At 36.9% G+C, this 27,697-nt stretch overlaps 1 protein-coding gene across 1 annotated transcript; it reads left to right on the top strand.

Annotated features, from left to right (window-relative positions):
- Positions 1–26,557, top strand: SHCBP1 (SHC binding and spindle associated 1). Its single transcript, XM_043600793.1, has 13 exons — positions 1–159; positions 2,784–2,951; positions 3,131–3,246; positions 4,668–4,876; positions 9,801–9,893; positions 12,868–13,101; positions 13,192–13,360; positions 13,671–13,791; positions 16,477–16,608; positions 17,250–17,368; positions 22,908–22,994; positions 23,374–23,515; positions 25,362–26,557. The coding sequence occupies exons 1-13, from the start codon at positions 51–53 to the stop codon at positions 25,685–25,687; spliced, it is 2,025 nt and encodes a 674-aa protein (XP_043456728.1). The 5' UTR covers positions 1–50; the 3' UTR covers positions 25,688–26,557.
- The last annotated feature ends 1,140 nt before the right edge of the window (positions 26,558–27,697 follow it).

The raw sequence follows: 27,697 nt of genomic DNA, 5'->3' as shown, positions 1-27,697 counted from the left end.
GCCTGCGTCATTCTGTTACTGGGCTAGGCGGCAGCCCGCGGAAATTTGAAATGGCTGACGGGTTGCTGGCGGCTGGCGAGCTGGGGTCGCAGGCGATGGTTCCCCAGCCGGAGCGTACGGGCTGGGCGGTCGAGGAGTCGACAGCGCCTCTGGAGAAAGGTGAGCATCTGTTATGCCGGGCCCGAGGAGCCGCCTTCTAGCGGCGGACCCTTTCCGCGGGGTCCTGGGGGCGTCGGGACTTTCAAAGGGCGCCTGGGTCTTATTTGGGCTTCCGGACCCAGCTCTCAAGAGTGGCGGTGGTGACAGTGCGAGGCTCCGACCGCCCCTCAGGACGCCAAAGTCGGGAGGTACCCTGGGCATCTCCCCTTCTCCCTGTCCTATCTGGCTTCAGCTTCCGCGAGACTGGAGGGAGTTGAGCCTGGCCAGGAATTTCCAACCTGGATATCTGGGTGGGCTTCCGGGTGCTTTGTGCGTGTTCACCTGTGGAGAGACGTCTCCTGTTTTTCATCTCCAGCTCAAGGTAGATCATGAACCATCCTCCCTTAACTGAAAGATAAGAAACTTGAACCCTTGGCCTGGGTAGCCCTGCGCACCGAGAGTAGGTGACACGCCCAAAGTTAGGGGAGCCAATATGGGACAGTCTAAAAATAGAACCGAAGTGTAATTCTCAGTCCTGTCTACCTCTTTGTGGAGATTTCCGTTATTATTATTGTCCTGATATTTTTAAGCTGTTCAGAATTTTCCTTTAACATTTGCAGTTGGATTGTGTGGTGGAAAGAGACTTGGCAAAGTGAGAAAACATGTATGACTTAATTCCACTAGTAATCCCTCTTGTGACCTGGCAAAAGTCACTTGGCCTCAGTTTTCTTTTCTGGAAAACAGAGCCAATGGTCTTAATAGAATGTTGAAGATTAAGTGAAATAATGTGTGAAAAGTAATGCTTTCAAAGTGGCGGTAAAGAATTGTGCTGAAGTAAGGTATCCTTTGCTTTTTTGTATTGTGTTAAAATACACATAAAACAAAGTTTACTGTCTTAATTTTTAATTGTACAGTTCAGTGTTATTAAATATATTCAGACTGTTATGCAGCCATCACCACCGTCCATTTCCATAACTCTGTTATCTTCTAAACTGAAACTCTATTCCTATTGAATAATAATTTCCCATCCTCCTCTCCCTCATCCCCTGGCTATGATCATTATACTTTCTGTCTTTATGATTTTGACTAAGTACCTCATTATCAGTGAAATCATACAGTATTTCTCTTCCTGTTACTGGCTTATTTCATTTAGCATCATGTCCTCATGGTTCAGCCATGGTGTAGAAGATGTCAGCATTTCCTTCCTTTTTCATTCATTTCCTTCCATTCATCCATTGATGGACACTTGGATTGCTCCCACCTTTTAGCTATTGTGAATAATGCTGCTATGAACATGGGTATACAAATATCTTTTGGAGGTCCTGCTTTCAGTTCTTTTGGATATATACTCAGAAGTCAAATTGCTGGGTCATAAGGTAATTCTATTTTTAGGGTTTTGGGGGACCACCATACTGTTCTCCATAGCAGCCGTACCATTTTACATGCCTACAACAGTTTACAAGAGTTCCTCCTTCTCCATATCCTCACTAACACTTGTTTCCCTGATAGTTTTTCTTGTTGTTTTTTGATAATTGCCATCCTAATGGGTGTGAGGCAAAGGTATTATTTCTTTAACATTTATATATACTATTTATATATTACTATTGTGATTAATAAATAATTTAATTATCTTAATTTAATTGAAATAAGCATGCTATTTTCACCTTTCCTTTATAGGAGAGGAAATTGACGCACAGAGAGATTGCCCCACAGCTAGTGAGGTATTGATGCCCTTTTAGTTTAATGTGCATTGGCATTTGTGAGCAGTAGACCTCTGAGTACACTGTGGGTCATTTGTGAGGTCAAGTAGCTCTGGTGGCCTGAACAGAAGCAAAGAAGTCAAAGCAAGGAGAAAATACATGGAGCTGGGGGGTGGGGTGGGAAGACTGCTGTTAATAACAGTCTCAGATAACCTATGGAAATTATTTTGCCAGCTTAAATGCTACCCTCTGCATTGTTTATTTAGTAGCCATTTTGTCTATTAAAAACATCGCATTACACAGAATTAGATATGCCACTGGCCAAATCATGCCTTATAAAACATAATTACATACAGCCCAAACCTAATGTGATTAGCATTTTCTAATCTTTTCCTTAGACATAGTTACTGAAATTAGTGAGGAGGAACCTAGTAGCTTTAGCGAAGTAAGCCTTATGCATTAAGAATTTCTCATCCTTGTTTATTGAGGGGCCACTGACAGACTGATATTGAAGAAAATAAAGAAAGGCTTCAACTTATTTTGAGAAGGACTATAGGAAAGCAGCTCCTAACTTTAATGAAACTTTATGGAATTGTTTTGGGGAAAAAAAATACTGTAAGATATTTGACCATTATTATAAGTTGCTAGCTACAGTAAGAATCACAGCTTTATTCTTTAAAGGAGATCTTTGGTAACTTACAGTGAATCAAAAACAACCCTTTTCCTCTGCCTCTTTGAAAAACTTCACAGAACAACAAAGACCTAACCTATGAAACATTTTAAGTTCTTACTGTTTCAAAGTAGAACTTGGTTTTTGTGATATTTTCAAGTTTGGAAAACTGGTTTCTTATGACAGTGATAAAGGTAAATAAAGCATTGCTCCCAAATCCTTGTTTATATTTTGTTTGGAGTTTCTAAGCCTGCTTATTTTCATTGTTCTTGTAGCTCTGTTCCAAGATGAAGATTCATGCAGTGATTGTAGCAATCATGATAAGCGGGGTACTAGTTTACAAAGTTTTGTGCCTGAAGGAAAGACTCATTTCCCAGAAATATTCCAGACAAGTCAACTTTTGTTCTATGAGCGATTCAGAGCTTATCAAGATTACATTTTAGGTAAGTAGGGTTTTTTTTTTTCTTTTTTACTGCTTTTATCTTTTCAGTTTACACGTAGATTGTTTATCTCAGTCCCCCAGACTTGCCAGTTGATTCTGAGAAAGTGGATTTAAGTAGATTTGTTAACTTTTCTCTGCTTTATGCAGTCTCCATTCTTATTGTGTTTAATTTGTTTGTAGCTGACTGCAAGGCCTCTGAAGTAAGAGAATTCACAGCTGAGTTCTTGGAGAAGGTCCTTGAACCATCTGGATGGCGGGCAGTCTGGCACACTAATGTGTTTGAGGTGCTGGTTGAGGTAAATTTAATTCTGTTGTTAAGGCATTTGTCTCTTGCTAAAAGCACTTTCCTTCAGACTGTTACAGCCAAAGTGCTTATTTTTAATTAAAGTTTATGAGCTGATTGAAAATAGCATGTTTTTCACATCTAATTGTCATGGTGTATGGAATGTTCCGCAAATTTTAAAGGCAGCCAAGGAGGAGTTACCAGGGAATTGAGGTGGTGTAAGTTTCAGTGTCCTTTGACAAGGGGAAATGGTTTATAAATCTATGAAGTGGAGGAGGTATTTGAGACCATTTAAGAAATAAAGAGGCCTCATTATGAAGTCAACTGAGTTTCAATTAATTTTTTACCTTCTTAGTTGTAGCCCATTAAGTAGCTCAAACCCAACAGGCATTTAAAAACTGGCCTATTTTTTTTGCCTAACAAATTTGTAGATATGTGGTTAATCTCTTGATAATGTGTCCCATTGTCAAAAGTAAAAACAATCTTATTTTTCAGCTGACTGGGCCTTTTACACTAAATTTGCACTCTAATTACAGCTGTGAATTTTTCTCAGTGTTTGTTAACTAGACCACAAAAAACCCTGTTAAACTAAAATGTTAAACCAGGGAGTAAGAATACAAGTTGTTGCTGCAGCTCCTTTTTAAAATGACATCACTTTCTGCAGTGATTATGTATGAGGCAGTAGGTGGCAGCTGTTCCTGGGGACTTTTGAATTTTGGGTTATGCTAATATCTTTGGTTGCAGTAAAGGCCTATTAATTTGATTATGATAGTGTCGTTACAATCCATGTCTTCTGTCCATGTTCAATCTCCCACCTCTACCCTGACTTATTCTCTAAAAGTTATCAGAGTCATTGTTTTAAAAGAGAAATGTGCCATTCCTCTGCTTAAAACCTCTAATGCATTGCATTTACTAAAGCCTTGGTGTTGGCTTTGTGGTTTCTCTTTATCTAGAGAACACAAAACCCAAGTTCCTTCCAATGCCCTTTCTGTCCTGATCTCCTTGCCCCTCTCTCTCACTTCATCTACTGCTGCCCCTTCCCTTGCCCATTTCTTCCCTTTGGTTCCAGCAAGAAACACTGCCTTTCTCCTGCTCCAGCAGCCAGTCTGCCACAGGGCTTTTTCACCTGCCTGATCTTCAGATGGCTGCTTCCCTTTCATCCTATACTTTTTCCCTACCATCCCAGCAAAACCAGACCATCACCCCTGCTAGTTACGCTTTGTCAAATGCTTATAACAGTTTTCTTTGTCTTCTCAATTCTCAATTACAATGTAAGCTCCATATGGGTAAGAACCAGGCCCTTCTTGTTTATTTTTTATATTATGGAAGAAGGCTCTGTGTTCCCATTTCATGCTTTAAAAAATCAGGCTATAAGTAGTGTTTTATATTTGTCTTAATTTTTTATTTCCATGTAAGTAATATTTTAAATTTCAGGTCACAGATGTGGACTTTGCAGCCTTGAAGGCAGTAGTGAGGCTTGCCAACCCGTACCTCTGTGAATCTCAAGTGAGCACTTTTACCTTGGATTGTATGAATGAGCTCCTCGATCTGAAGGAACATCGGTTGCCCCTGCAAGAGCTGTGGGTGGTGTTTGATGATTCTGGAGTATTTGACCAGACAGCTCTTGCAGTTGAACATGTCAGGTAGGAAGAGAGTTGATAAAAATAACCTTGTGGCCTGAGACTGGATGAAATGCAGTAATTCTGGTCTGCATTATATACCTAGATTTAAAACTCAAACTATAAAGTTGGTCATTGCAGTATTTTAAAATGTTCAAAGATAGGGAAATCTTTTTTAAATTAAAAAAAATTTTAAAAAGATTTTAAGTTTTCATTTTGAGATAATTTCAGACTTATAGAAAAGTTGAAAAAAAAAAACCCAAAGAATTCCTGTATGGCCTTCATTCAGTGTCCTCAAATGTTAACAAAAGATACGGGATTCTTCGTTTGGTTTGTATATGTTTAGAAACTCTTAAAAGTTCTGGAGGCTAAGGCTTATGATTAAAGTACTTGAATATGAAGAAAGGAAAGAAAGTGAAGGAGGTGGTACACTATGTCTTCTACACCGATAAGACACACTTTTTTTCCCAAGAATGTATCTGACCAAAGATGTTTTCTCAGGCCGCTTCCAGGATACTTAGGGGATACTTATAGTGATTCAGCAGTTCCATTTATCACCCAATGCCCATCAAAAGTGCTCTCCTTAATCTCCATCACCTATTTCACCCATCCCCTCATTCACCTCCTTTCTGTTAACCATCATCAGATAAATCTTTTGTCAGATAGTTCCTGATACAGATAGTTCTTTTGAATCTTCTTTATTATAAGTATATTCACTAAGGAAGGCTGACTTTTGATTATTTAAAAATGGACTTCTATTCCTCTAGGAGCTGGGAGACTGGATTATAGTAGCATAGTGTCTTGTAGTTTTCACTTTTTATGCCATTAGTGAGTTAACCTGGTTTTGCTGAGCTTAATTTCGATGTTCCACAAAGAAGCAGAGTGTTTCAGGCCCAGCTTCCAAGATCTTATGGAAAATTTCTAATTGTACACAAGAACTTTTAACCCTAGATATTCAGTATTTGGCCAAGCAGTATAAATCTAAAGAACTGGCTTCTGTTCAGAACCAGTTCCTCTCACTTGAAAAAAATCTGTCAACTGAAGCCTTTGAAGGTAAAGGGATAATTGATGAGTTTAGGAAATTAGGAATCAGGGAATGAAGCTTTATGGGTATTGAAGTTGGTAGAAAGACAAGTATCTGGAATTAGTAATGGTATTTGAAGGTGAGCCTGGCTAAATTTATTCTTCATTTTGAGGACTCAGATTCTGGTCAATGCCCAGAAAAGTTATGAGGGTTCTCGTTTGTTTTTTATTCAATGAGTATTCAAGTGCTGGGTCCTGATTTGATTGGTGCATAAAACAGACACAATCACCACCACCAGCAGGCTTCATTCTAAAGGTGGGAGATGAATCTTAATCACATGAAGGTATAAATGTGATTGGAAACTGCAGTGAGTGCAATGAAGAATTAGAGTGTTCTAAGACTAGGTCAGGTGGCTGTTACATGGTTGTTTCCTGAGGAAATGACATTTGAACCTGGGTCTGAAGGGTTGGCTACGTGAAAGGGGTGTGGCAAGGGTGGGGAGGGAACAGGTTCAGGAGCTGAGTGAATTTAAGGAACTGGAAGGCCATTATAGCTGGAACACAGACAGTAATGGGGAAGACTTATGAAACTAGCTTAGAGGTTGTCAGGAGTCAGAAGATGTGGGACTTTATCGGCCAATTAATCATTTTATCTGTAAAAGCACTGCGGAAGCACTGAAAAAGGTTTTTATTCAAGGGTGAATAGGATCAGCTTTGTGTTTTAAAAGATTTGTTCTGGCTGCTGTGTGAAAAACAAATGGAGGGAGATGGAATAAGAAGATCGGGCAAGAGAGTGGGCTAGAGTGGGGTGTGGAGAGGACACATGGAAGCTTACTGAGAAGGTAGGATGGCTGGGACTTGGTGGCCGAGTGGATGTGGGGGATGAGGAGATATGAGTGGATAAGCCAGAAGTTAAGGTTTTGGTCTTGAGAGAATAAACACTGGAGGAGGTGCAGATGTGAGTGATGTGTGTGAATGCCCAGTATGGTACTGGTGAGGATAATACTTGAGCTAAGTCTTGAAATGTAAATATAAGTTCACCAGGTGGAGAAGGTGGACAGCCTGACCAGCATTTCACATGGAAGTTTGAAAGACCTTGTGAAATGGGAGTTTGCATGCAGGAGGTCTGACAAGAGAGGTGCTCTGTAGCCAGATTGTGAATCCAAGTAATACCGCCAAGCTCAGGAATTTGAACTTCGTTGTGAGGGCAGCAGCAGCCAGCAGAGTTTTTTAACTGAGTAAACGCATGCTCAGGTTCTTTTTTTTTTTTTTTTTTTTTTGAGATGACTAGAGGGTGAAGAGACCGGCAGTCCAATCTACAAGAATTAAGAGATGGCTTTATTTTCACTGCTCCTTCCTTTTCATAGCAGAACTTTTTTTTTTTTTTAAATTTTTTTAATGCTTATTTATTTTTGAGAGATAGAGCACTAGTGAGGGAGGGGCAGAGACAGAGGGAGACACAGAATCTGAAGCAGGCTCCAGGCTGTGAGTGGTCAGCACAGAGCCTGATGTGGGTCTCGACTCATGAACTGTGAGATTATAACCTGAGTCGAAGTCGATTGCTTAACCCAGGTGCCACCCACGTGCCCTCACAGCAGAACTTCTTGACAGAATTCTGTGTAGTCACAGTCTGCACCTCCTGGCATTCCAGTAATGCTTCTGCCCCACAGCACCACTGAAATTGTGCTTAAGGTCACCAAAGTCCTCCATGTTCTCCTTCCCAGTCATCTCTTTTCTGATCTCATCTTGCTTTCCCTCTTGGTCACATTCTAGTTATTTGATCACTCCCATCTTCCTAACACACACTCTTCCAGCTTCTTAGTCATCTTGGCTCTTCCTCTCTTGCTCAAAACTTTAAAATGTTGGAGTTACCCAGGGATCGGTCCTAGACTATCTACCCTTCTCTCTCTTTAATCAGCCTTGGAAGCACATTAGAATTACCTGGGAATTGCTTTTGTTTTTGTTTTTTTAAATATTTATTTCGGGGAGAACGCAAGCAGAGGAGGGGCAGAGAGGGGGTACAGAGGATCTGAAGTGGGCTCTGCACTGACAGGCTGACAGCCGCAAGCCCAATGTGGGGCTCGAACTCATGAACTGCAAGATCATGACCTGAGCCAAAGTCAGACGTTCAACTGACTGATCCTCCAGGTGCCCCTGGGGATTGTGTTTTATAGGAGTAGGCCAACTAATACATGAAGAAAGAATGATAGGATCAGAATATCACTGTTTTGCAACTTGTAATAAAATAAAGGTTCTAGGCAATAATTGTGGTTGGCTGCTACAACCATTGGTGAAAAACTGATGGGGAACTCTGTAGTAGATGGATCCGGTTGACAACACCTGAATCCACTGGTCATTCTTAACCTCATCATCAGAAGAGATGACCAGGTATCTTATGCTTCCTGATGGAAGTACATTGTGTCCGTCTTTATTTTTTTTTTTTAATTTTTTTTCAACATTTTTTATTTATTTTTGGGACAGAGAGAGACAGAGCATGAGCGGGGGAGGGGCAGAGAGAGAGGGAGACACAGAATCGGAAACAGGCTCCAGGCTCCGAGCCATCAGCCCAGAGCCTGACGCCGGGCTCGAACTCACGGACCGCGAGATCGTGACCTGGCTGAAGTCGGATGCTTAACCGACTGCACCACCCAGGCGCCCTTGTGTCCGTCTTTAAGTATCCTTGCCAAAACATCTTTCCCAAAGCTGATCAAGTCTTTAGATCTTACTTTCTGTTTACCAGAAGTAAAAGAAGAGGAAGAACATGTTAAATGACCCCATGGGGATGCAATCAATAAAATTCAGAGTGTGGGAAACTTAAATTGCAAAGAGAAAAGGAGGGAGGGATAATCTATAGAATAACTGTGATTTAATTAAATGCAATAGCTGACCCTTGTTTGGATCCTGATTTGAACAAGCCAATGATAAAACAATAACAGCAACAATAGCAGAAGAGACAGATAGGGAAAATTCAATACTGACTGGATATTTGGATATTAAATTATAACACTTTCTTGGTGTAAAGATTTATTTTAGAGCTATATGCTAAAATTTGTGAATGTTGTATGTTTGACATTTGCTTTAAAGTAAATCCAGTGTTGAGATGGTGGGGGTGGGGAGCAGAGAAGTAAGTGGGTAGGGTAGAGATGAAATAAAATAGCCTATGCATTGATAATTGTTGAACCTGGTTAATGCATAAACGGTGTTCATGATACTACTTGCTCTTGTGGATGTTTGAAATTTTCCATAATAAAAATTTGTTCAATCGCTTGGGGGGGGGAGGGGTTAAAAAAATATGGATCTTGCACCCAACCCCTGTCCCCCTCCTGCCTTTTGCAAAGGTTCTGATTTATCGGTCTGGGATAGGTTTGGGAATCAATTTTTAAAAGCTTCCTGGGGAACTCTAACATGCAGAATCAGGTTTGAGAACTGCTGTTTTATATTATTTCCCTAGATGATCTCATCTGTTGCTTTAATGTCATCAATATGCTGACAACTCCTAGATTTATGTCTTTAGCTCTGATATTTCCCTTGAGCTTTGGGCATATATATTCATATTCGCTCTTGACATCATCCACTTGGAGGTCACATAGGCATCTCAGTTCAAACTGTTTTCAACCCCAAACCTTTTTCTCTCCCAGTCTTTCCTATCTTAACAAATGACACTACCATCTACCCAATTACAGATGGTCAATAAATAGTTCTTCTGATTAAAAAGAGGTGGTAATGGAAACAGTGTTGTAGAAAACTTCTTCTTTAGTCAATCTAAAAAAGTTCTTGTATGACTCAAAACTATCAAGTCTAGCATTTATGCAGCATTCTCTATAATCACTGATACAGTTGTTGTGATTTACTCTTTAGCTTGCACTCTCCAAAACCCTAACACTGAGCCAGTGATTAATTTGAATGATATGAGTTTCCTTTTCAGATTTTTCTATCAAAACATTTGGAGGAGCTGGGATGAAGAAGAGGAGGATGAGTATGATTATTTTGTCAGATGTGTTGAACCTCGATTGAGATTGTAAGTATTTGCTAGTGACCTTGTCCATGTTGTAAAAAGAGCTGTCCATGGTTTATTTTACCTGTCTTGTGTATGTTACTCCAAGGGCCCACACACAGAAGCAGGCCGCTATACAAATAGGATAAACCATTGACGAGTTATTAAATGAAACCTGTACGAATGCAGAGAAACCTATTTTTAGTGTTTATACACTTGAGTCTAAAAGCTGAGTTCAGGGACACTGAAATTAAACAGCTCACTGTTTGGTAAGTCTGAATAAAACTCAGTTTGAGCTAATGTGTTTAAAAGAAACCCTGTGTTAAATTCAAAGACAATTATTTGAGAAATAGAGAAGTTAGTTGAATTATAAGATATTTCTTTTGCTTTAATTTTTTAAAAGAGTACTTTTAAAAATATTTGGCTTTATTCTAAGTTCCTGTAGTAAAAGACACTGGGCTAAACTAACAGAATTATCTCAGGATGTTTTGTCAAGTTCTTGTCCTTAAATCTTATTTGACAAATAGATAAAAATACTAAACAATTAATATTGGTGGTGCATAAAAATATACTAATTACTGAAACACAATCTTCTTCTAAGAAGAAGAAGAATTGTTATATTTTTATAGGGAAAAACACATTACAAAAAATGTAACTTAACTATGCAACCCACATAGTATTCAGATTTCCACTAGATGGTACTCTAAGACCAGGTAATTTTCTTGTATTCATGCGTGGTAATTTAATACCACTCTTACTGCAGTGCTGCAGTAAGAATAAAATTAGAACTTGCACTAAAAAAAAAAAAAATTATAGAAGGTGATTTTTTTTTCCCTGTGTGAAAGATGATTTTGCTACATAAGGTAAGGCAGTAACCCTTTACATTTTCGTGGAACCCAAATAGATTTGGTAAATTTCTCTTGATGTACATAGTAAATAATAAGTAAAAAACATGTGAAAAGTATGGTTAATGGTTCCTCCTGGTTTAGAATTATGTGTGATTTCTATTTAGCCTTTCCAGTTTTTTCCATCATGCATTTCCTATTTTCCCATAACGTATTCAATAAAATGCCAGAATTTCAATAAGCTTGCATATTTTCTAGTTTTGTTATGCTTGCTCTTAGAGAGCAATGATTGGTTTTGATTGAAGTGAAATGTAATGGTAGGTGAATAATGTGTATCTAGCAAATTTGATCTTTACTTGGAAAAGACTGTATTCTGATTTGACAGCTTTACATGTTCAAACAACAAGAGATGATTTACATATTTACCTTTTACATCCCTGGCAGATAAGAAAGTGTAAGGGAGGAATTGTTTTAAGTTATGGAGAAGAAAACTATGGTACTTGATGGGGAAACTGGAATGTTATCAAATGTAGGCAGACTCTTTAAAAAGGTCCCTGGGCAAAGAGAGGAGTAGCGTTATGAACATGCAGGATTTAAAGGGAATCAAACCATACTGTCTTGATTTTGCACTGTGAGGTAAATATTTTTCCTTTTTAATTCAAAATGCTGTACTTCAAAGCTTATGGGTCTGAGACACAGATGTTGGTTCATTGCTTCCAGACCACAAAGTATCACTTTAATGAGAAGACATAGCTGATTGGCATGGATATTGGAAATGCTAAGAAATTTATTTTAAAATTTGAGTCTTAATCTTCATAACTTAATCGACCTGATCAAGCAGTCAGTGGTTTGGTTCCCAATTTTTTGTTTGCAAAGTGGATTTCTAGAATATCTTTAAATGAGTATGGATTAACCAAAGCAGACAAAATCCTTGCTTTTCAAGCTTCACCTAATTCATTTACTTGAAAAGTGGAAAAAATTATTTTTTATTCATTTTAAGTACTGTTTGAATGTTAACTGTAATTTCATGTAAATTTGTTTAGGATGTGGTTCTGTTTTTCCCCCCTATCTTATTTAGAGCATGACTAAGTTAGAAAAACATCATCTAAGGCAATAGTTTTCAACCTCGACTGCACATTAGAATCCCCAAGGAACTTTAAAAAAAAACAAAACCTCTCTACTTCTGGAGACCAGTTTAATTGGTCTGAATGGGGACCTGAGCATTTGTATTTTTAAAAGCTCTCCAGTGATTCTAATATGCAGCCAAGGTTGAAAAACTCTAGCCTCAGGCATAGCTAGTCAATATACTTTTAAGTGAGAAATAAAGCAATTATTTTAAAACACTAGGTAATGACAATAATATTGCAGTTTATTTTCAAATCCATTAATTTCATGTCCATTAACTTGATTGTACATTCATAAATTATTTTATTGCATCTAGAAATACTTTTTGTTCTGTCTATATATTTGTGAAGATATACAAACTAATAATAAATTTTAAGTACCAGTAAGGTTGTCCAGTTCAAGGTTATTTTGTTTCAATCACTCTCTAGTTTAGTAATGGCAGCTTTATATTTTTTTCTGAGAATCTCAAAGGCTTATGTTTTTGAAATACTGTTATAATCTTCCTAAGGGAATATTCAGCATAATTTTTTGCTGTAGGGCTTTAAATGTGAGGAAGGACTAGATGACTTGAATCATTTTTATTTTTCAATCTTATAAATATGGTCATCTTCGACATTGTTATGAAACTACTTGAGATACTTCCCTTCCCATCCACACTCCCAGATTGCCCTCTGACATTCACTTAAGATTTTGAATCTAATATATGAGAAAATAATTTTTATTAAATAATGATTACAAATTGTGAAACATGGACTTTCAGTGTTTGTAAATAACAAATGCTTGGATCTAAGAATAAAACCCAGCAACTCCCCAAAGCAAGAAAAGCTAGTGACTTTAATAAAGTGATCCTTAAAACTTTCAATAGCTTCCACTTATAATAGAGTGCTATTCAGAAAGACTTAACATGTACTGAGTTATGTATTATAAAATGCTTTTCTTCCTGGTCTTTAAGGACTAAATGGGCTGTTTTAATGATAGGAAAATATATCAGAAAGGCAGTGTATTTCAATTTGCTTTTAAACTTGCAGGCATTATGACATCCTTGAAGATCGAGTTCCTTCAGGACTTATTGTTGATTACCGCAATCTGTTGTCCCAATGTGAGGACAGTTACAGGAAATTTTTAAATCTGAGAAGCAGTTTGTCAAATTGTAACTCCGATTCTGAGCAGGAAAACATCTCCATGGTTGAAGGGTTAAAATTATATTCAGAGATGGAACAGTTGAAACAAAAGCTAAAACTCATTGAGAATCCATTGTTGAGGTATGTGTATCTTTGTTATTCTTAGCTAGTTGGCATCTTTTCTAACCAGCTATCTTACTGAGAACTGATAGGTCTGTTGGTTTCTCTAAGATACGTGTTTGGTTATCAGAAGAATTCGAATATCCAAGCAAAGGGCATTCGTCCAAATGGTCAGAAGGTCACGCATGTGGTCTCCTCCACCATGATGACTGGTCTGCTGCGGTCTCTGCTCAGGGACAGGCTTTGTCAGGAGCCTTGTAAGGAAGAAACAGAAATTCAGGTAAAAGGAGTTTTTTTTGCTGCAGGTGGCTTTTTTTCTTCTAATTCAGGCCAGGTTTTCCTGAATTCTACAAAGCGTTTATAGGAGCTTCCCAGAGTTGATTTTTTGTGAAATGGGTAGTAGTGAGAGCCCTGCCTTTCATAAGCATTAGTCACTTACCAAGCACGTGTTGGGTTCAGTGCAGTAGCTGAGGAGATATTTTTTTTAAGTATGTGGTTTTGGCACTTTGAAAGTGAAACATGAGAGTACCTGGAGTGATATGTAGGTTGCTTTTGGGGCTGTATATTTGCAATATGTTGTTGTTTTCTAGTTCCATAGTGATCCATTGTCTGCTATAAATGCCTGCTATGAAGGTGACACTGTGATTGTTTGTCCTGGCCATTACATGGTACATGGCACATTCGCCATTGCTGACTCCATTGAGTTGGAAGGTGAGTCCGGAATATCATGCAACCAAACTCTCTGGCATGATAATGCTTAAGAAAACAGTAAATCACTGATCTTGTTGAAACTCCAAGAATATGATTAATTCTATTTGATTTCAAATGAATTTCCTTAAAATATTTTGAGTATTTAGGAGAGCCTGGGTGGTTCAGTTGGTTAAGCTACTAACTCCTGATTTTGGCTCAAGTCATGATTTCACAGTTGTGAGATTGAGCCCTGCCTTGGCTCTGTGCTGGCTGCTTAAGATTCTCTCTCTCCCTCTGCCCTTTTCCCACGTGTGCCCGCCTGCCACATGTGTCCTCTCTCTCTGTCTCTCAAAAAAAAAAAAAAATATATATATATATTAAATATATATATATATATATATTTAAAGTGTGTGGGACATTCACTCAGTGTTTGAGCAACTTGAGGTATGATTTTTTTGTGGCATTGTATGTGTTGGGAAAACAAGCACATAGAGAAAAAAAGACCATTACGAAGAAGCATATTTTCCAGAATGTAGGTGGTTTATGGAAAGGAAATTTCATTTCTAGAATAAAAATTTTCCCTAGGAATATTTTTTAAGGTTTAGTATTTTTTATTTCCTGCCTACTCTTCATTTCTTATATGTTATGGATGTGTTGATGCATGGTTTTTGTTTTAAATTTAACGTATTTCTGCGTAGGTGCAGGTCCAACTTGAAAGTGGACCAAAAATCTTTATCTTATTCATTCTTTAAACTTGCTGAATGTCAAATTCTACTTTGTATCTTGACCAAAGTATACTTATGAGAACATTAATGTTGAAAGATTCTATTAAAAATAACTTTTTAGGCTGTCATAATCTTATTGTACATTTAGAGTGATTCCTAAATTTAGGTTACTTTACAGTTGTTCTTCATGGTCCTGTGTATTTCCATAACATATTAAATTTAGATGCACCTGTTCAACTATTTACCAAAAAAGCTTCAAGTTAGCAATAAAGCTTGTAATGCAAAAAATCATATATCATTTTGGGACTTGTGCAGCTGTTCACAAACTGCTTAAGCTATGCTCTTTATCTTTATCTTGTCAAAACTTCTTAATGGAAGCAAGGCTGGGAGTTTAATTTCCTGCTGTTCACTAGTACATCACTTTACCCCCTTTTTTATGTATGTAATTTTTGTTCTTTCCCTTCTCCAAATATTTGATATATAATAGATGTGTGTGTATAAATAACACATCTGCAGGATAAATCACTGCAATAAAAACACTTTATTTTTTAGCATAGTGAAAATAGCATTGATATTATAGATTGTATGGTGGATAGCAGTTCTTCCTAGGTTGGTGAGGAAATTAATAATGAAATTGCCAAAGTGTCATAAATAACCATATAGATATCTGAGGATTAAGTGTAAAAATGACTATAGATTTACTAACAGGGGGCATTTCTGAGAATTTGGGGAATCAGGTGGTATATCTAGTGTGAATATATGGAGTACCTGTTTATGAGTAAGAAGATTAAGGCTTATCTGATAGCTTATCTGACTGATCTATAGCTAACACTTATCACAAGAGATATATAATTGAGTACCTACTATGTGCAGGGTGTTAACAGTACCTATAGTAGGGTTTTTCTTTCTTGTTTAGTACATTTGCTTAAATGATGGTTTTATGTTTTAAATTGCTAAGAATATGTAGCTTGTTAATGTAATAAGCTTAATTTTTTTCCTCAATATGGCAAATTTTTTTAGTTTTTAATTTTTTTGATGATAAACATAATGGTTATCGTAGAAAATGTTCCAACTGCAGGCAGACACAAAAGAAATCAGAAAGAGAAATTACTTACAATCCAATCATCCAGAGTCCACCACTGGCATTACCCCCAAATATGGAGTCCTCTTATATTCTTCTTCAGTGCCCCCAAAGGCTTGTCTGTGTCCTTTGAGTACAGAAAACTTTATTGGTTTTGCCTGTTTAATGTAATGACTGCTTTCATTTACTCAAAGGCTCATCTTAGACATTGAGACTTAGTTCTTACAGCTTTTTCTATGTGATTCCGTTTTATGATGAAAGTCAGACAACTTCTCTAGGTTTCTGACACTCCAGGTTTTGTAAGCCCATTCAGAGGTCTGGCCTGCATTATTAGTTTGGAATTTGTAGAGCTCCATTGTTTTTTATTGGTTCATGAGTAGACCTGTTTTTTCAATAACTGAAATTGTTTTAAGTCCATCTGTCAGGTTCTAAGTCAACCTGTTTAAGAGAATACTAAAATTTAAAAATCTTGAGAAATGCCTAGGATTTTTCAAACCTAATTTGTATTAGAATAATAGGATTTTAGAGTGGGGAAAAAAACTTTTAAGGGTTAAATGCATTTTTAAAACTTTTTGAACCAGCTGTGAGTATTTAGGATTATTTACTTTTATATAGCAGTTTTGTAAGCAAATTTAGTGCTGACCTGGTCTGAGATGGTTGATAGGGTAGTCTTCCTGATAATGGGAGCAAATTGAGGAGTTGTTATAATTAAAAATTGTATACCCTGGTTTAAATTAAACAAGATATGTGAGGAGATAATTAGATTTTACTTAAATGCAACTTGGTTGACTGGTCTCAAATATCATTTGTGGTCATTTGAAATAGAGAAATCTACTGTAGCAATTTTGTGTTTAGACATTTCCCCTCAAGCATCTTAAACACTCTTGCTCTCTTCCTTAGGATATGGTCTACCAGATGATATTGTGATAGAAAAGAGGGGCAAAGGAGACACTTTTGTGGATTGTACAGGTGCAGATATTAAGATCTCAAGCATAAAATTTATCCAGCATGATGCTGTAGAAGGAATCTTGAGTAAGTATCTGAATATTTCATGTATTATTTTGTTCCAGGAAGGAAAACTTTACTTTCCCTGGAAAATGCAATTTAATAAACTTACTCTTGAGTATATGGAAGACTGATTAATTATTTATGTACACATAACATGATGACTTAGGAAGCTTACTCTAAAGTAAAAAATAGTTCAGTCTATTCTGAAAATTTGTTAGTTTAATATTGGTTTCTTTGTGATCATTTTTTTCTTTCAAACATTCCAATATTGTGGTCTGTGTTCTTTGTTTTCGATTAGCCCTAAACTCAATGCAGCTATTTTCCCATTGTGCTGGTATTTGTTTCCTAGGATCTGTATTCCCTTTCTAGAATTGGTCTCCTTTTCTTCTCCCTTCCAGGATACTCATGAAAGTTACTTTCTGATACTTTTTTGGTAATGAAAAGTGCTTTTTAACTTGGTTTTACGTTTCTGAGATCATTCTTTTTTAAAATGCTGCTTTTAGATTTTAGTCATTGTTTTGTAAATTATGAATTTGTAATTCCAATAACAAAGTTTACATGGTGGCTAGTGAAATATTTAGACCACCTAATGTCAGCTCTAGACCATTTCTAATATTGGAAAACACACATTACTTAAAGCATTTGATTGCATGTTTTCATTCTAGTCATTCATCGTGGTAAGACCACATTGGAAAACTGTGTGCTGCAGTGTGAAACTACAGGAGTCACGGTGCGAACATCAGCAGAATTTTTAATGAAGAACTCAGATTTATATGGTGCCAAGGTAGGATAATCTCTTATCTTTTGGGAAAGAAGTTTAGGTTTAAGTTCTAAATAAGTAAAATGTGGGACCAAGATGTAAAGATGTACACTCCCGTTCTCTTTCCTCAAAGAAGTTCAGACACTGATATACACTAAATCAGCCAGAGTCAATTGTGTAAGGAAGAAAAATAAGAAATCTGACAGTTTCTCTAGGATAACTTTGAGATTTAGACCCTTCACATTTGTTAATTTTGCAAACAGTTTTGTAGCAATTGAAGCTCAGTTGCTCTTTAAAAAAAAATTTTTTTTAACGTTTATTTATTTTTGAGACAGAGACAGAGCATGAGTTGGGGAGGGGCTGAAGGAGAGGGAGACACAGAATCTCCGAAGCAGGCTCCAGGTTTTGAGCTGCCAGCACAGAGCCCGATGCGGGGCTTGAACTCATAGGCCACGAGATCGTGACCTGAGCCGAAGTCGGACACCCAATCGACTGAGCCACCCAGGCGCCCTGAGTTGCTTTTTTTAAATGAGACTTTTTATTTTGAGATTATTGCTGAGCTAATGTACTGTTGTAAGAAATTATACAGAATGGTCCTATATGTATACTCTGTACTAGTTTCCCCATAATTGTAACATCTTGGAAAACTGTAGCACAACAGGATAACATGATTCAGTCGAGTATTTCCATCACTCCAAGGATCCTGCATGTTGCCTTTGATAGCCACATCCACTTGCATCTCCTTCAGACCTCTTCCTTAATCATTGGCAAACTTTAGTCTCTTCTCCATTTCTATTATTTCGTCAAGAATGTTACGTAAACATAATGATACAGAATGTAACCTTCTGGGATTGGCTTTTTTCACTCAGCAAAGTTCTTTGGAGATTCATCCAAGTTGTTCCAGGTGCAAAGTGTTTGTTCTTTTTTTATTGCTGAATAGTATTCTAGCATATTCCAGTTTGTTTAACTGTTTACCCGTTGAAGGATATCTGGGTTTTTTCCAGGTTTTGGCTATTGTAAATAAAGCTGCTGCAAACATTTGTGTACAGGTTACTGTGTGAGCACTTTTCATTTCTCTGGCGTAAATGCCCAGGAGTGCACATGGTAGCTACATGTTTACTTTTTTTTTTAAAGACACGGCCAAACTGTTTTCCAGAGTAGTTACACCATTTTACATTCCCATCAGCAGTGTTTGAGTGATATAGTTTCTCCATATCCTTACCAGCATTTGGTTTTTTAAATTTTAGCCATTCTGATAGGTATGTGGTTTTACTTTTCATTTACCTAGTGGTTAATGATATTGAACATTTTTTCATATTCTTACATGCCATCCTTCTCTTCAGTGAAATGTCTATTCATGACTTCTGCCCATTTTCTAATCGGATTATTTGTTCTTTTTTACTGTAGATTTTGGAGAGTTCTTTTTATATTCTAGATACTAGTCCTCTGGTGGGTATTTGGTTTGCAGATTTGTATGCTAAACTGTAGCTTGTCTTTTCATTTTCTTCACTTGGGCTTCTACAAAGAAAAGCTTTAAGTGTCGGTGAAGTCCAATTTACTGATTTTCCCTTTTGTGGGGTAGTGCTTTTGGTGTTAAGTACAAGAACTCTTTGCCCAGCCTTAGATATCAAAGATTTTCTTTTATTTTTTTTCCTAAAAATTTCATAGTTTACATTTTACATTTAAGGTCATGATCCATTTTTTGAGTAAATTTTGGTGTAAATATGAGTTTTAGATTAAGGTTATTTTTTTGCCCATAGATGTCCAGTTGTAACCACACCATTTCTTGAAAAGGCGGCTCTTCCTTTGATAAATTGGTTTTCTACCTTTGTCAAAAATCATCTGGAAAATTTGTGTAGGTCCATTTCTAGGTTCTCCATTCCATTCCACTGATCTGTGTACCTATCCCTCCACCAATATCTGCTACTGTATGTCGAGTCTTGAAATCTGATACAGTGATTCCTTCCACTTTGTCTTTTCCAAAATGGTTTCAACTATTCTGGTTCCTTTGCCTGTCAATATAAGTTTTAGAAAAATATGGTCTCTGTCTACAAAAAATCTTGGTGAGATTTTGATAGGAATTCTAATAAAACTGTATATCAATTTGGGGAGGATGGACATCTTTTTTATGTTGAGTCTTCCAATCTTGTGAACACTCTCTCTCCCATTTATTTTCATCTTTGATTTCTTTCATCAGCATTCCATAATTTTTAGAATACAAGTCTTGTATGTGTTTTCTTAGATTTCTATGTAAATATTTCATTTTTAAGTGATTATAAGTCATCTCATATTTTTAATTTCAATGTCCATGTGTTCATTGCTAGTATACAATTGACTATTGTTTGTCACATATCCTGTGACCTTGCTGACTTTTCTTATTAGTTCTAGGAATGTTTTTGTAGATTGCTTGGGATTTTCTACATGACTATCATATCATTTGCAAATAGGGACAGTTTTATTTCTTCCCTTCTGATCTGTATGGTTTTGTTTCCTTTTTTTTTTTTTTTTTTTTGCTTTATGGCACTGACTAGAACTTCCAGCACTATGCTGACTAAGAGTGGTGAGGGTGGACATCCTTACTTGTTCTTGGTATCAGGGAGAATGTATTCAGTATTATACCATTAAGTATAAGGTTAATTATAGGCTTTTTGTAGATAATCTTTATCAAGTTGAGTAAGTTCTCTATTTCTCTTTTGTGATAATTTTTGTAATCACTGTGTAATTTTAACTGGAATTTTAAACTGGAATAAACACAATTTTAACTGGAATTTTAACTGGAATTAAAACAAATTTTAACTGGAATTTTAAACTGGAATAAACACAATTTAGTCATAGTGTATATTTTTTAATATATTGCTGTAATATATTTGCCAATGTTTTGTGAGGAATTTTTACATCTGTATTCATGAGAGATATTGGTCTGAAGTTTTCTTTATTTGCACTATCTTTGTCAAGTTTTGTTATCAGGATAATATTAGCTTCATAAAATGAATTTGGAAGTATTCCCTTCACTAATTTGTATTAATTCTTTAAATGTTTGGTAGATTTTTCCAGTGAAACCATCTGGGCCTGGGGATTTCTTTTTGGGGAATTTTAAAATTATGAATTCAATTTCCTTAACAGTTATAGGGCTGTTCAAATGACCTATTTCATACTGAGTGAGTTAACAGATATGCTGATAGGTTACAGAGCTCCTGTGGATGGGTGCCAGGTCAGTGGTGAAGGGCTTTCCTGTTTGGTGGCAGTGGCACCAGTGACTCCTGGAGCACCATGTGTTATATGTACCACCTCCCACCCAGCCCGTTAGGCCTCACACCAGCCTGGGGGGGGGGGGGGGGCAGGTGACCATTTCTTCTGCTAAGTTGTCAAATTTACAGGTATAGTTATTTGTGGTATTCCCTTAGTCTTTAACCTTTTGATGTCTGCAGGGTCAGTGCTGGTATCTCATTTCATTCTTGATATTGGTAGTTTGTTATAGTCTTATTGGTCCCTGAGGCTCTGTTCACTTTTCTTTTTCAGTGAATTTTCTCTGTGTTGTTTAGGTTGGGTAATTTCTACTGTTCTATCTTACTAGTTCACGGATTCTTTCCTCCTTGTTTTCCTTTTTGCTGTTGAGTCCATCCACAGAGCTTTTTATTTCAGTTATTTTTGAGTTCTGAAATTTCCATTTGGTCTTTCATATCTTCTGTTTTTTTCACTGAGACTTTCTTTGTGCGCCTTTAATTTTTCATTTAAGTATGTTCGTAATTGCTTCTTAAAGCCTATTTATCGTGGATGCTTTAAAATCATTGTCAGCTAATTCTAACATCTTTGACATCTTGGTTTTGGCATCTATTGACCATCTTATTCAGTTTGACATCTTCCTGGTTCTTGGTATGACAGGTGATTTTCCATCAAAACCTGGCCATTTTGTACTACATTATGAGAGTCTGGATCTTCTGTTTTAGTTTAAGTGACACCCTTACAGGAGGGGATGGGATGAAGGGTACTGCTGGTGGAAGGAGGTAGAAGCCCAGGTTCCCCATTTTAGCCTCCATTGATACTTGTTTCAGTGGGATAGCTCTTTGTTACTGCTGGGAGGGGATGGAAATTCTGGTTTCCAGCATGGTGCCCACTGACACTGTGGCCCATGACAGTGGCCTTGTTACCACTGAGCAATGGTGAAAGTCCAGACTTTGTACCAGGCCTGCTCTGATACTGCTCTAGTGGTGAGAGGGAGTGGCATCTTGTGACTGTTGGGTGGGAATGTGTAGTCTCCAGCGATGCTGTTAGGGCCTTGTTACCGGCTGGTGGGGATGCAAATCCTGGCTTCCTGCTTGGCTTTCTCTGTCACCACCCCACTGGGAGAGTTGGGGTGCCTGGTTACAGCCTCGAGAAGGTGAAAGTCTATTCTCTCCTCTTAGCATTTGCCAACATGGGGATGGGCCACTATTTTTGTCTGTGGCGTTTGACTGGCATAGAGCTATAATTATCTGAAAGTCTTCTGTCTTTCTAAACTGCCTGGTCCTTTGGCTAGAGAGTTCAGGCTTTTTGGAAGGCTTTTCTGGTCTGTGTCTTGTGTTTATGGATTGCCAGATTCTTCAGCTTCATGTCTGGGGAAGAAAGCCCAATTGGAAGATTTTTTTTTACTTAGTAGAGAGTTAGATTAGCCATCTAGCCATATGTGGTGTTCTTGTATCCCCAAAAGGGGAATTAATAATAAATATTTTCTCATGGTTTACTACTACTCTTAGAAAAAAACTCAACATATATGTGGTAGGTGTCTTATAAATGGTTAATAGCAGCTCTTCTTCATGTATGATATTGTATATTAAATTATTCCCAAAATGATTTCTTAAATAACTATAGAGGTTTGAGTAAATTATTTTTACTTCCCAAAGTGCTTAGTATAGTTTTAGGAAGTAAATTATTCCTGTTACTGTTACTTAATTGGTACCATGTGGTCTCAAGGGACACTGTGAAAGAATTGTGCCATGCATGGATCTTTCTGGTTACTTTGTTTTATTGAGTCACTTGAATTGGTTGCTAATTTTAACATGTGTGTACTAGTGGAGGCTATTAATTGTTTAGCTCGTAGAAGTGATTTTTAGGTTATGTTGGGATGTTTTAAAACTAGTGTGTTTTTAAAAATATCAGGTCTTCTTTCTATACTTAAATTGCAATATTTTACTAGACTCAAATACCATTCTCCAACTAATTTAGTATCTCAGGATGATCATTTTGAATAAGTGCAAAATTGTTAAATATTTTGTTTTTTTTTATTTGGCAGAATCAAAAAACTGACTTATCCAGAATGAAAGGGAGTGGAACAATAATCAAGTGTTGATCATCTTAGCCAGTGTTTTCTGTGTGTCTCTGCGTGTGGTTTTTGAAAGTGATAAATGATAGACAACTTGCTGGAAATGGAGCAAATAGAAATGTTGATTAGAAATATCTAATAAAACTTTATGTAAAACACTTTATATTTACACTGTGTTAAGGTTTAAGAAATGATTGTAATAAATCTTCTCTTGTAGTCCTGCCTTAAAATACTGATTGTGATACCTTGAAATGTAACTTGTAGGGTGCTGGTATAGAAATATATCCCGGGAGTAAGTGCACCTTGAGTGACAATGGGATCCATCACTGCAAGGAAGGGATACTCATTAAGGTGAGCGTACCTGCTAAAACACCCCCTTTCCAAAGGTTAGAATGGTTTCATCTAAGAAATAATTGTGTTTTGTTAAATTCCCAAGTTGAGTTCTATTGTTTGGTTTTGAAAAGCACAAACAGTACATACATCTTAATAATCATCTTGATATCAATAGTTGGTGATTGAGGGTCTTTTGTGAGAATACTTTGCTATCTATAGATCTGCAGAAATGACAGAGGAATGCTGTGTCATTCAGAGCTCAGACTGTGCTACAACATATTAATAAGCATAGCTTTCTACTTTATTTTTAGAATAGCCTGAAAACAGTGAGAAGAATTTTAAAGCAGGCAGTGTTGAATGTGACAGTTCCTTAAAACATTTGTTTTCAATGTCACAGGACTTCTTAGATGAGCATTATGACATTCCCAAAATATCCATGGTGAATAATGTCATACATAATAATGAAGGTTATGGTGTTGTCTTGGTGAAACCTACAATCTTCTCTGACCTGCAAGAAAATGTCCAAGATGAAACTGAAGGTATGTTTTATTTAGTGATTTTTAAAAATAAAAATGTGATCCTAGTTTACTTTATTTCAGCATTAAACTCTTATTAAGGATCTGAGTCTTCCTCTCCTTAACAAAGATAACTGGCATATGCTTGGACTCTGAGATAGAGAAACTTGGGAAGGCTGTAACATTGTAGACTCTCAGGGTGAAAGAAACTTTCAAGGTCAACTAGTTCACCTATTCATTCAAAACCCTGGTGTGTGGTTTCTGTGGTCCTGTGGTTCTCTTCTTATCATGCTTGGCTTTCTGTGCATTTATAGAATAAAGCTGAGCATATGATAGAAATGGTAGCTCCTACTGACATTTGTTAAGGATGGAGGCAGAGAAATGCATGTGCCAGATTGAAGGCTGCATTTACTGGAGGGGATTGTGGAGTTTGTCTCTATTTTTTATTGGCAGAAGTAAATGCCTCCCTGTTAACTATCTTTCTTGGCAGGAAAACTGAGCTCAGTAGGAAATTTGTGACTTTTAAGCCATGACCCAGATTACTGTGAAATCTTAGTCAGAGAGGGATTATGCATTGGCATGGATGAGGAAAGTAGTCCTCGTCATCCATCAGGATACAGTCTAGTTATCTGTGAGTTCTTTTTCTTCTCACAGTTATGTAGGTCAGAAGTCCAGGTGGGTTTGGCTGCATTATGTGCTTAGGGTCTCAGAAGGGTGAAGTTAAGGGGAGTGGGCTTTGACCTGAGAGCTCTGAGGGGGAAATCTGCTTCTGAGCTCATTCATATTGTTGGCAAAATCCATTTCCTTGAGGTTGTAGGACTGAGGTCTCCATTTTTTTTTTTTTTTTTTAACAATTGCCTGAGGATTGCTTCAGTTTCTAGAAGCCACTGTCCAGTCCTTGCCCCCATAACCTCCTCTATCTCAGCAACTTTCCTCAAGAGAAACTTCCTTAAGGCAAATTTTGTTCATGCTTCAAATCTCTCATGTTTTGAATTTCTTCATACTTTCCTCTTCTTCATCTAGCCAGAACAAAACCCCAGCTTTTAAAAGGTCCAAGTGATTAGATTAGGGACACCTGAATTATTTCCTTAGAGTCAGCTGATTAGTAACCTTAATTACATGTGCAAAATCCTTTTGCCACTTAACAATCCCGAAAGTAACACCAGGGGGGTGGGCATCATAGGGGCCATCTAGAATTCTGCCCCTCAGTAAGCACTCACTTCTAATGCTGGCATTAGCTGCTAGAAGGAGAGTTCCTTTGGGAATTGTGGCACTCTTACTAATCTTTGTGTCTATCTCCTAACACCGTGCTTATAGTAAGTAGTCAATATCCAGAAAGGGTCCGTTGAGTGAATGAGATTCTAGGATAAAAATAGAAAATAATTCAAAATTGGTAATCCTGTATGAGGGTCAGAAAGTCTTGGTACAAAGACTAAGACAACTGCTTATTGAAATACTTATGGCAAAGAGTTCATGGAATCCAGTCAGATGACAGCAGGAATCCTTGGCAGTAAAAACTTAAAAGCTTTAATTAGAATATAGAAATATAGGGGCACCTGGGTAGCTCAGTCGGTTAAGCATCCAACTTCGGTTCAGGTCATGATCTCGTGGTTTGTGAGTTCGAGTCCTGCGTCAGGCTCTGTGCTGACAGCTCGGAGCCGGGAGTCTGCTTTGGATTCTGTGTCTCCTCTCTCTTCCCCTTCCCTGCTCATGCTCTCTCTCTCTCTCTCTCTCTCTCTCTCTCTCTCTCTCTCTCTCAATAATAAATAAACATTAAAACAATTTTTTTAGAATATAGAAGTATATATATTTTTTGTTGCATTATTTTGTACATTTTACTGTATTTGTTATAATTTGTTTGTTTCTTCAGAAAATAGAGCACTTAAAATTCCGACAAGTGAGGAGGCAGACACAGCGGAAAGGGTGGATCTAGAAGAGCTGATTCAATGTACAACTGGCAAAATGGAGCTTTATGCAAGATCTAATCTTTCTGAGCAAGTGGAAGGCAACTGTGAAATTGTAAATGAACTAGTTGCTGCCTCCACACAGAAGGGTCAGATGAAGAAGAAAAGGTTGAGTGAACTGGGGATCACACAAGCTGATGACAACTTAATGTCACAGGAGATGTTTGTTTCAATTGTGGGGAACCAGTTCAAATGGAATGGGAAAGGGAGTTTTGGCACATTTCTTTTCTGACCACCGTGATATAAATAGATAGCAAAATATTGGATTTTGCACATGCTACCCTGAGAATCACTGCTGCTATCATAGTTTGCTTCATGTCTGTATTTTATATTTGATATATTTGATTGGGTTCGAGTGAAATATACATCTATTTCTATCTGCAGGTGTTGCACATGAAACATTCCGTTTTATAAGGAAGGTCATAAAAACATATAACATAGAAAATATTTGAAGATTTCTTATCCAGAAAGTCTTGCTTTCTCAAACACATAGTTGTCTCATTAAGCCTATCAGTAACTTTCTAGTGTAAATACACTTTTAACCTAGCACTTCAAAGAAGAAAGGGAATGCAAGATAAGTGCACAGAAATGCAGTAGGTGTCAAATGTCAAATGTGCAGTGTTCTTTACACTTGTCTTTTTCTCCCAATTACAGCAAGTCTGAATTCCATGATATATTTGCATACTACTTGTCTTAAAATAAGTTTTTATTATTAGGAAGTTATCTGCATAATCAGACATACTATTGAGAATTTGAGTGGGATGCATTTTTGTGTTGAACAGTGTAATCATCAAAACAGTAATAGATAGCATGGCAGGTTTGAAACAGATATGAGATGTGTTATTCAGAGCCAATGCGTATGTAGAACATTTTCACTGTTGCTGAATATGAATGATTAAAAAGAAGGTGTTTTTCTTTGACCATAACAGTATTCTGATCAGATTTCAAATATCTTACACACAGTGGTTTCTTTTACAACCTGTATCAGCTCTGTGTTCTTGAATATCATATTGTAAGACACAGCTTTTAAAGATATTTATATTTTTAAAAAGTATATGTGACATTAATATGCTTACTGATTAAAATTAAAATTATGAAATAATAAATTGAATCTTGTTCTGTTTTTCCAGATGCATTATGGGCCATAGTGCTGTAGCATCTGTGGTCCTTTTGGAATGCACACAATGGAATGACCATTGAAAGGCATTTTTCTTTTCCTCATTTTAAATCCTATTGCAGAGGTAATGCTAATTAATTCTGCATAAACTTGACCCAAATACTGATTTAAAAACCATTTATTCAATGTTTAAAAAAATCAAATTGGTTTTCCAATAAAATTTCTTTATCTTGGAGTTTAGATTTTATGTATTCTCTTGTAACTTGGTAGAGTGTCAAGAGAATGACAAGTAGCAGGGTAAGTAAAGTTAATACCTTCTTCGTTCCTTTTTATAGCATGATGGTTTTTAGATTTCATTTCTATCTCAGTTTAAATCTAAACTTACATTCATTTTAATTCACATGATAAGTTATTAGTGAGTAGGCCTAATGTCTTATTTAAGTTATGTAGACCACATTTTGCCTCAGTCGTGAAGATTTGAACACCTTAGATGACTTAGTACAGGGAGTCAAAGGAGTGAGCTCTGGAAGGATGTGGATTTAACATTTGAGGTGAAAACACTGACATGGAAAAGGGACTATCTTCAGTGTTGAATGAATTATATGTCCTTTTTGGTCTACTCTTAGTGTAACCTTGAATTCATGGCAGGTAGCAAAGTTCTGTACCTTGATTTGAATATTTTCTTTGAGATTTCCTAGAAGTATCTCCTTTGGTTTCTTATTCTGTAATTATGCCACAAATATATACATGAATGTATTTTCATTTATTCAGCCATAGGTAATTTGTTCTCAAGTGTGTCTACCCCACTTTTCTAGAACTTCTGCAACTTCTAGTTGTAGGAGGTTGAAGAAATACCCACTTTCCAGATTTAGCTCTTCAGAGGAAGGTTGAAGAGACTTACCTATAAAACTTTGATGAGCACCTAAGGAGTAATCCCACTTACGTTGCTTTGTAATTCAATTTGCTGTTTTTTAGTTCTATTACTTTCTAGGCAAAAAATTCCATAGACTTCTATGGAAATTGATGATTCAACCTTGATGTAAATTTATATATAGCATTTAATTTTATAACATTTTATTCTGTGATTTAAAAAATCATATGTACAGGGGTGCCTGGGTGGCTCGG

Source organism: Prionailurus bengalensis, chromosome E2 (assembly GCF_016509475.1).
Source record: "Prionailurus bengalensis isolate Pbe53 chromosome E2, Fcat_Pben_1.1_paternal_pri, whole genome shotgun sequence".
In the NCBI taxonomy this organism is placed as follows: Eukaryota; Metazoa; Chordata; class Mammalia; order Carnivora; family Felidae; genus Prionailurus; species Prionailurus bengalensis.
This window is presented reverse-complemented; position numbering and strand designations above follow the sequence as displayed.